This window comes from Salvelinus sp. IW2-2015, unplaced genomic scaffold (genome assembly GCF_002910315.2).
Source record: "Salvelinus sp. IW2-2015 unplaced genomic scaffold, ASM291031v2 Un_scaffold4607, whole genome shotgun sequence".
NCBI classification, from domain to species: Eukaryota; Metazoa; Chordata; class Actinopteri; order Salmoniformes; family Salmonidae; genus Salvelinus; species Salvelinus sp. IW2-2015.
Genome location: NW_019945877.1, coordinates 1 through 10,153, shown reverse-complemented (window position 1 = coordinate 10,153; position 10,153 = coordinate 1). Strand labels below are relative to the sequence as shown.

The 10,153-nt window shown below is 41.8% G+C and overlaps 2 protein-coding genes across 3 annotated transcripts; one reads left to right on the top strand and one right to left on the bottom strand.

Annotated features, from left to right (window-relative positions):
• The first annotated feature begins 575 nt into the window (after positions 1-575).
• Positions 576-3,498, top strand: LOC112077475 (dynein light chain Tctex-type 3). Of its 2 annotated transcripts, none has more exons than XM_070441714.1 (5): positions 576-721; positions 1,064-1,104; positions 1,425-1,548; positions 1,724-1,801; positions 2,135-3,498. In XM_070441714.1, the coding sequence occupies exons 1-5, from the start codon at positions 697-699 to the stop codon at positions 2,182-2,184; spliced, it is 318 nt and encodes a 105-aa protein (XP_070297815.1). In that variant the 5' UTR covers positions 576-696; the 3' UTR covers positions 2,185-3,498. The 2 variants fall into 2 exon arrangements, with proteins under 2 accessions (XP_070297815.1, XP_070297814.1); XM_070441713.1 differs by having other exon boundaries at positions 579-721; positions 2,258-3,498.
• Positions 3,499-4,504: 1,006 nt separating this feature from the next.
• cybb (cytochrome b-245, beta polypeptide (chronic granulomatous disease)) lies at positions 4,505-9,446 on the bottom strand (the record flags this gene model as incomplete). The annotated part of the gene is made up of 10 exons (XM_070441712.1): positions 4,505-4,622; positions 4,777-4,901; positions 5,382-5,528; positions 5,976-6,138; positions 6,541-6,794; positions 7,023-7,115; positions 7,205-7,337; positions 7,565-7,746; positions 8,877-9,023; positions 9,336-9,446. Coding segments are annotated over 10 exons (1,473 nt in total), but the record flags the coding sequence as incomplete, so codon positions are not given.
• Between the last annotated feature and the right edge of the window lie 707 nt (positions 9,447-10,153).

Here is a 10,153-nt window from a genome sequence, read left to right as displayed (position 1 = left end):
ACAACCAATAAACCCTTGAAGAGGATGCACATTGACTGTACACAACAAACAACCACTCCACTTTGAACACTAGCGAACTTCTCACWAAGTGACCTATTTATTGACATTCAGTTCCCAAACTTCCCATATGCGAAAGTGTATTATAAATGTGTATACTTGTATTTAACGTGCACAAAAATGTCTTTAATTAACCACAGTGTGTTTTGATCGTGTTTTTATAATGTAGTCGTGTGTTATAAACTGTGAGGATACTATTTATTGCTGACTGAAATATCCCAAATGCACAATTGCACTTTAAATGTAACCTTATTGTGTGTTTTTCAGGGAAATATGACATTTGTGTGTTTTCTGATATTTTATTTTCATCGTCTCATAAACCGTTTGAACTTGGTTCTGGTGTGACAATCATCTCATGATTTGGTTACTAGTAAAACAACTTTATGTAAAAGCTTTGATCATTTTTCACTTTAATGCAACGAGATTGCTGGAATGCGCCGTCCTCTTTTATCCTGTGTTATTTTAAGGCTCGCTCGCTAGGTGGCAGTGTTCACAGAACCGCAGTTCATTTCTTGGGGCTGTGACCTGCTTTCCTCCACTCGTTAACCACCTGTGACGGCAAACAGGAAATCTCAAACATTTATCAAGCAGATTTTCACTGGAAAAGCAGCTATTTCTTTCAATTTTAAGAAGGCGAGAATGGAGGAATTTTCTGGTGAAGAGGTACTGAATATGCTACCAACTATCTTTGCTATACTCCTGAGTATTAAATCCAAGATGTAGATAGCTAGCTAACTGGCTGGCACAACAACGCCTGTTAGCTAACTTAGCCGAGTTATCTTCTTAGCTAGCCAAATAGCCATACAATTATAGTGGAAAAGACAACTAGCTAGCTATTGTTTAAACTACCTAGACATAATCGCTGCGTTACAGCATTTACCTAACTACCTTGATATTACTGCATTTCAGTTGTAGTCCTAGAGTTGTAACCATTCTAACTGCAGTGAAAAGGTCCGTGATGAGTTGAAGAAATGCCAGTACAAGTCTGACTCATCATTGTTTCTAGGCTCTTTCAACTCTGAAGAGGCCAGTAACTCCGTGAAAGAGGTAACAACTATCTATTGATTCAGCATCAATACGTTGAATAACCAAATGGGAATATGGATATTTTAGATGGATTTTGAAATATAGATTTAGCTAGCTATTACTTAGTGTAAATTGACAGTGAGGTATCACGTGAAACAGTATCCAGCCTCGCAGTCTGTCTGTCCCCTGATTACTCAAGACAAACACTCATATTCCCAGTATAGACGTGACTGAATACAGCACTGTTCACATCAGGTCCCATGCTCCCCACATGCCTAAAGGGGCCAGCCTTCTCAGATGTGTTTGTGTGTGTGTTCGTGTCCAAACGGTCTGTCTTGCAGTGTATTCAGAGTATCATTGGAGAAGAGAGTTACAGACAGGACACTGTGAACCAGTGGACAGCCAAGATTGTGGAGCAAGCCCTCACCCTGCTGGTCAAACAGACTAAGTCATACAAGTACATTGGTATGGCTGCCTTCATCTCCTATTGAACACAGACTTGTTAATTTTACTGTAAATKCAGTATGCAAACTTATTGTATGGTGCCAATGGTGAAAAACATGTGATAAAACACAATTGCTTACTGATATTTTGTTAACGATGATCATAATTTGACCCCTGCCTGTTCCTCTCTATACAGTTAGCTGTGCTGTCATGCAGAAGAGCGGTGCTGGTCTCCACACAGCTAACTCCTGCTACTGGGACACTGTTACCGATGGTAAGATAACATCCACCACTGCTCAGTTCAAAGGGTTTCCTAGCTACAAATTCTTACACCAGATAATGATATTTAACCAAAGATTTTTGGTATCTATTACTGGGAGTTACAGGTTAAGTACTGTTTGGTAACAGAGAATTTCCGACCAACCTTAACTTGGCGATACTTCGTTCTTGATTCAGCCAAATGTGTATATTATAAAATGTCCAGTGGCAGGTGGTGTTTTAATTTAGAAAATGCGCCGTTATTTAAAAAAATTACTCCATGAAGTAATCGTCAATGTGTATGCCGCCGTCTTGTCTATTTCAAATCTTCTTTCATTCAACAAAACAGGTGTGTCATCGTGCGGCACTTTGGGGTGGAACCACATGTCTCTTCACTAAACCTCCCCAGCTGCCTAGGAAACACTGCTTATCAAACTGACTAGGGCTGACACTGTCTGTTCCTTTCTCTCAGGGAGCTGCACAGTGAAATGGGAGAACCGCACCATGTACTGTGTGGTCAGTGTGTTCGCTGTGGCCTTAACCCCCTAGACCAGCACCAACCCTGATACTGCTTATAGAAGGTGCAATGCTTCACCCATCCTGCAGGGGAGGTATTCAGTAATCAGTAGCTCACTGTACATTCTATGCTGAATGGGACAAGCAGCGAGACGGCTATAGATGTGGTAAAGGGGTCAATGGAACTCGACCAAAACAATGGAAATGCATGTAGGAAAGATCCCGTCTCTCCTAATTGCCCTCCAGAAAAATAAGGTTATTGTTTGTGTATTTGACAAGACATGTTCATGCCATCAAGAGTCACGTTTTTAATGTCACATGCACAAGTACAGTGACATGTCTTTCTTGCAAACTCAAAACCAAACAGTGCAGTGATCAAAAACAATGTAATACTAGAAGAAGAAAAACCAACTGACGACCACCACTGACTTCTGTATGCTAGCTATGCTACCAGCTTATAGGAATGGGAGTTAGCATTTAGCAGTCACTTCTTCTAAACCTGAGAAGGGAGTACTTCTAAATGTTATGCAGTGAAAACAGCCAAGTATATCCAAATCGAACTTTAGTAACCACATTGTTGGCCCGTTACAATACATCAATCATGACGGATTTGACAAATATATACTTTGTTGGATCAGATTTGTTGAATGTGCGCCAATCCTGCGTCCTTCTATCCCCACGGTCTGCGTTCCATTGACCTATTTACTGCATCTATTGAAGTGCTCTGGATGGGCTGAAATGCTGTCTACCCTGAAGAGACTTTATTCATTGATTTTAAATGCATCAGTTGAAATCTTCCTATTATGACAGCTTGGCTTCAAAGCTGCTACCATACGATACCAATGTTCCAACTATAATGTTGGCTTTACTTATAATGAATAAATCATTATTTTGGAGGGTGCTTCTATTTGTCCTGATGTCCCACTTGATATAGGGTGAGGAAAAGCAGTGTGTTTATTATGTACATTATTTTACACCACAGATCCGATGAACTTGCTTTAGGAAATGCTATGTAAACAGATCACAGGATATTGTATACAGACACGATTTCAAGTTGCAATCATTGTTTAAACAAATGAAGAATAAACAAGTTTCCATAGAAATAATAATATGCCTGTAATTTTGTGGGGTGGAAGATGCCATCGATAGACTGTAGGACCCATAGCTGAATGTCATTAAACGTTCAAATTAACCCTTTTTATGGTGTCCGTGTATAACTGTTATATCAAGCAGCACAAATACAACACCGTGCAGATCCATAGGTATTTAACAACACTAGCCAAGCGTCAATACTTTATGCAGTCTAGTTGATCAGCCACAAGCTGCAAGACTTTTCCTCACCAGCATTTTAGGTTTATTTGACTCTGACCTCAGTAAAAGAGAAGCTGAACTCCCACACGTACACACATAGGACTGACATGTCTGTGTGCTCACTGGTCGCTGAAATGTATCACTCACTTGGCCAGCCTAAAGAAACTCTCAGCTGCTATTGAGTCCAGCAGGAGAAGCTGCAGCTGGGATAACTAGAATATCACATCCCAAACAGCTTTTTGTTGCTGCTCATTTTCATTTTAGACAAACTTTTGCTGTACCTACACACTGAAGAAAGCTGCAAAGGCAAAATGTCTGGTAGGCTATCCCTGGTGCAGTGAAAAGAAAAGAAAATATTTTTTCAAATGCAGTAAGCTTTATGCATACTATTTTGCTTACACAAACTTGTAAATACAACACCAGAAACAGCAGGAAGTGGAACTAGAGAGTTTTGACACTAGAGTTTCCGTGTTTGCATGTTGTATTGCAGAACAAGAATAACGTTCTAGCCTCTGTGGTAAATGCGGGGAGGTTTGGTCATTTCTTCACAGATTTGTGCAAGAAACCAATTGTGAAATGTCACTGAGGGGTGTAGAACGTTGTGATCATTAGAACAGTGAAGTTTACTTCCATTTTTGGTGCTATGATCTGATAAACTGTTGTGTGAGATAAGGGCACTTAAGTAAAAAAAAAAAAGTGATTCACCCAAAGAATCCATATTAAAAACCATTGATTGTTTATGTTGGGGATAACAACAGAACAGTTTAGGAATGTGAAACAGCTTACAAGACAGASGATACTCTGGGTCTGAGCAATATTGAAAGCTAACTTTGATAACAAAGTAGGAATATTGCTATTGCCTCATTGGTGCTCTTGGAGGGGTGTTGGGGTCTCAGAAGTTTTCCTTGTTGAAGATGAACTTGACACCAGCCTCAGAATGAGACCGGCACTGCTTCTCCAAGACGTCAGCCAGCTGGGTGGGACCGCACAGGAACACTCCTACTTTTTTCCTGGACACACACACATTAATTACGAATAGTCCACAAGTTGTGAACTATACATGTAACACATTTTACAATTTGAGTACATCTAACTCGTGTCTCTCTGGAATATGCCATTTCTGTTGGCTGTAATTTGGATTAGAAGAGGCTGAAAGGCACTCACTCTGGATGCTTTGTCCCAATAGCAGTAAACTCATTGTCCCAGTTAGGTTTCCCATACAGAGTCTTCTGCTTCAGCCCTGTGATAGGGTCATTCTCTGCCTCATGGTGAACTCTGAAGTGAGCAGCCTTTTGTAAAAAATAATCACTTTTTGAGATTCATTTTGTGATTATGCATTGTCCCACTCTCATCTATGGGCAATAGTTATTCAGTTTGAGACAACGCACATTTTTTAGCTTTCATCCTTGTACATACAACATAAATATGTGTGTGTTAGTGCTGTGTATCTGTACATTGGTGTGTCTTTTGAGTTGAAGAAAATGTTAGTTCTCATCAGTATTACTCTGAAAAGCAGGGGCACAACTTTCACTGGGAACGGGGGGAGGACCACATTCTGAAATTGCATTTTTGTCCCACACAGTTTTATCATTGGAATGTGATACAAAATGTGGCGACGGTGTGCTTTAGGACCATGCGGACATCTCCAAGCGGTCGGGTAGGCTGTTTGGAGTGTTTTGTCCGACTGGATATGCACATAATTTTTAAAGATGTCCCCCTCACTTCTAAAACCAAAGTTGCGCCCCTGCTGAAAAGTGTGGTGTGCTGACCTCGGTCTCTTTCCAGCGGGTCAGGTAGATGTTGTAGCTGAGGAAGTCCACCATGCCTTTCTCTGTCATCTGTCCCTCCAGAGACTGCAGCAGGTCAGCAAACCACTCAAACGCCTGGGTCTCAGGACACAGCCAATAGAAGTAGATCTGGCATAGAGGAGATGGAAGAAAGATTGTCCGTTTCACATATTGGACAAAACAAAGCTCTGACGAAGGCCTTGAGGCCGCAACGTGAAGCTTAATAAAGAGCAGTGTGCGGGTTTCTTCTTTTTCCTCATCTTATTCAACTGTTACCGTGCACCTGCAACAAAGATAGCTCAGATGTGTGAGTACTCTTTTGAATTTTGAATCACATATTGGACATATAACAAGGAGTGAAGAGCAGACTAAAGGAACGATGTAAACGTTGAAAATAAATGAACATTGCACTCATAGCAGTGAGATTTTCTCTCACTTGATGAATTGAAATAGAAAAGCAAATCACAATGCAATGAAGAACATTTCAGCTGAAACGTTGGTGGAATGAAATGGGGAAGTACCCTACACTGCAATTTAGAAAGACAATAAACCAGACAGACAGAGCCCCTCTCTCACCTTCTTGGTAAAGACGTTCTGGTTCTCCTGGATGTGTTTGTACCACACTGACTTGAGGACGGAGGCGAAGGGGGTGACCCCAATGCCAGCACCCACCAGCATGACCACCTCATAGCCGAACACGTCCTCACTGGCAGTACCAAACGGGCCATCTATCGCCATTCTGCATACAAGGAGAGAGTTACAGTCATATAACAGTTTAATAGTCTTCTAATTACATTTATATGGTAAAAACATGAAATAATCTAATATACTGGATACTTTCTGGTTAAACAATTACACAATGTTGCCATTACTGAAATGTACTACTCCTGAAAACCACGTTTCCTCTCTTATGGTACTTCCCCTCACCGTTATTTCACAGTAAAAAGAAAACACTACTACCCCATCTTCACGTTCTAAATGACAGCCCACTAACGACACTATGAAGTCAAGTAGAAACATTAAGCGCAGAAATAGCAGTATAAAAACCTAATTAACATTCAACCTAATTGATATTTAACCGAAGATTAGTTAAGGGGACGGGGTCGTAGAAAATGTTTGCTCTCTGCATTCAAGCACGTACTTGGGCAGTTTCCATGCCTCCTGGGTCTCGTTCTTGTCCCCTCCGCAGGCCTCGTACAGGCCCTGGGTCCAGTCGCCCACAATACGGATGTGGACGCTGAAGTGATCCTCCTCGGGGGCGGAGGTGAGGGTGAAGGGATGCCACTCCAGCTGGGAGACACAGGGACACTGCATAAAGACGTACTGGCCGACCTCCATCCTGAAGCCCTTCCTCTTCATCTGGAGCTCCAGGGTCTTGGACGGGTGCATCACCACCTGGAGAGGAGGAGGATGGGAGAAAAACAAGATGGAGGCCAAAAGAGACAACTAACTGTTGGATGAGTAGACGTGAACTGCATAGTGCATGATTCTGGTTCTTGGCCAGGGCTGCCTTCTAACAAGGACGACTGTCTCACTCACGCTGGCTTTGAATTTAAAAGAAATTGGCCGTTAGAGAAATTGCCTGTTGGGAATGTACAAGCTGGCTTGATGAACAGTACTGACCTTGGTGATGACCACCTTCTGTTGGGAGCGGTAGAATCGGACCAGTCTCTCACACACATACAAGATCATAGGCCCCACCACCCACTTCCATGTCTGAAGAGGAAACCGACAGAGAAAATGTTATTTACATAAAAGAAGCAGCACACTTAAGTCATGTAAAAAACCAAACTGTCATAGCTCACCATAGGAGGGTTCCCAGCAAACTCTGGCTTAGGGCAGAAGGTCCCGTTCTTTCCCCATGACTCAAACTGATCTGCACACTGCGATGGCTTGTTCTCCAGGAGACTTGTGGCGGTCTGCCCTCGGACAATTCGCCTGTGGCAAACCGTATTAGAAAGATTTAAACATAAAACGGTAGGGCTTTACCTGCAGGTATAATGCTTTTATTACTTGTTATAAGCATGTATAAACCCCTTTAATATCTTAAAATGAGGCTAATAATATGTTATGTCTCTGTAGGAAATGTTCAACTGACTCAAAAGGGGTATTATGGAGAAACAATGAATGTGCACACATTTTTGTGAGAGTTTTAACTGACTCACCCGAAGCCGTGGAAGACGAGTCCGATGAAGAAGATGATGAAGAGGTGATGGGTGTACCAGAAAACCTCGAAGTATGACCTGCGGATGACCTCCATGGATGATGTAATGATGAGGATGAGGGCCAAGGTGATGACCACGCCCGTTAACCCCGCGATGGTAGTGAACATCACTATGGTTGGGTTCTGACCCAATCAGAGAAGGGGGATTTCAGAGTAATGCAGTCATGTTGTTGCCTCGGAGGGAGTGTGGAGGCTGTGTTTGGGACTATCTGCTCAACCTATTTAGGGAAGTCGGTAATGTTCAGAAATGCTTCCTTCTGAATCAGCATAAGGAACTTGCTTTAATATTACAAGAAGTGGGACATTTGCTGACCATTTTACGATCTGTTTTAGTCATATATTATATGTTCAGAGGAGGCAGCCGATCAGTAATGAAGGAGTCATAGTGTGTTATGGGCTGAGGAACATAGAAATACATTATCATTCTATTCATTCTATTTCTATGCTGGGGGATTCCTCTCTGTCATAATCTGCTATCAAGTGTCAACATTCTGTCCTTGGTCAGAACTGACCTCTTGACATAGCTACATTAAATACAGAATACTCTGTAACACTTAAACATAATGAACACAGTGTCCTAGGCAGTTATAAACATAATGAACACAGTGTCCTAGGCAGTTATAAACATAATGAACACAGTGTCCTAGGCAGTTTATAACATAATGGACACAGTGTCCTAGGCAGTTATAAACATAATGAACACAGTGTCCTAGGCAGTTATAAACATAATGGACACAGTGTCCTAGGCAGTTTATAAACATAATGAACCAGTGTCCTAGGCAGTTATAAACATAATGAACACAGTGTCCTAGGCAGTTATAAACATAATGAACACAGTGTCCTAGGCAGTTATAAACATAATGAACACAGTGTCCTAGCAGTTATAAACATAATGGACACAGTGTCCTAGGCAGTTATAAACATAATGAACACAGTGCCTAGCAGTTATAAACATATGACACAGTGTCCTAGGCAGTTATAACATAATGAACACAGTGTCCTAGGCAGTTATAAACATAATGAACACAGTGTCCTAGGCAGTTATAAACATAATGAACACAGTGTCCTAGGCAGTTAATAAACATAATGAAACATTTGTCCTAGGCAGTTATAAACATATGAACACAGTGTCCTAGGCAGTTATAAACATAATGAACAATTATCCTAGGCAGTTATAAACATAATGAACACAGTGTACTAGGTAGTCATAGACATAATGAACAATGAAAATCTGTAGCTAATAGAATACTCACGGTCTGGTCAGTCCTGATGGGGTTTAGGTAGGAGGCATTGTCTCCGTTGCCAATCTGGGACAGCACAAAGGGCAGAGAGCTGCTGTTCCTGTACAGCTGGGCCCATGAACCACTCAAAGTTAAACAGGTGGGCGATGATGTGGACCGCTAGGCAAGGACAAAGGCAAAGTAAAGATTACAATCTGTACAGAGACATCTGTTTGATGAACAATGAAGACGAATGAAGACGATCAAAGGCAAATGTAAAGCAAACTAAGTGAGTGAGTAGGGTACCTGTGAAATGCTATCATGTAAGCCACCAGCTTGTGAAAGGTGATGTTTCTGTCCAGTTGTCGAGCAGCTGTGCGACTGCAACACTGAACGTGTAGGAAACGTTTGAAAAAATGTGATACAGCTATTATTTATAGATGACTACCCATACACATTTGAATTAAATAGGGTCGGGTGTGTCTGTGTTACCTGAATGGAGCCGCGGAGAAAGGACAGAAGGTTCCGGCAGACTGGCAGCAGAATAAGCATACAGTTAAAGTTGAGGCAGGCTGCAGGAGCCCTGGCCCAGGAGAGGGCATCCTGAGGGGAGTGATAGTAGGGTTAGATAGAGAGGGGGAGAGGGAGATTTAAACTTCTGGTTACTGGTTTCAATTGAAAGGGCCCTCAGGGACTGAGCAGGAGTGAGAGGGACGTAGAGTAGAGTGCAGACTCGTTTCACTTCTGGTCATTGCTACTTTTGGTTTAGCCACCTGGGCTTCCTGTGAGGAACATTGTAGTCAGTCATGCACACAGCTGTAACCACAGAGTAAAGATCTCACATCAACTTGTGATTCCTGTTTTGTTTCAATCTCTGTCAGACATAATATGGACGACACATATTCAATATGAATGACCTACTAACTGTACATATTACATGTATAAAAATAAAATAAGAATAAAGGTCTACGTGCTAAATATGTAATACAGCCGGCCCGCTGACAGATGACAACAGTTGCCTGAGGCCAGCACTCCAGGTTTGTTCTGGGTTGCCAAGATGTCTAATACACTAAGAGCAGAGTATGAAATCTTAAACTGACCTCCATTTCTTAAATCATTTCTTAAATAGAAAATCTAAGGACTTTGGTTCTCAAACTTACCCCAAGAAGGACCCGTGTGTAGAACCATCTCTCAGTAAGGAAGTTCATGTAGAACTGGACAAACAGGTAAGCGTTGATTCCCAGCGAGTTGCTTTTTTTATGTTCGGGTCGCGGCCATTGTCTGTTGTCTTCCCATACCAGCTAAGACAG

Excerpts from the sequence above, each read along its gene's own strand:
- LOC112077475 (XM_070441713.1), top strand. The coding sequence starts at position 697 with ATGGAGGAATTTTCTGGTGAAGAGG. Across the intron at positions 722-1,063 it reads GGAATTTTCTGGTGAAGAGG|GCTCTTTCAACTCTGAAGAG; the intron begins TACTGAATATGC and ends CATTGTTTCTAG. Across the intron at positions 1,105-1,424 it reads CCAGTAACTCCGTGAAAGAG|TGTATTCAGAGTATCATTGG; the intron begins GTAACAACTATC and ends TCTGTCTTGCAG.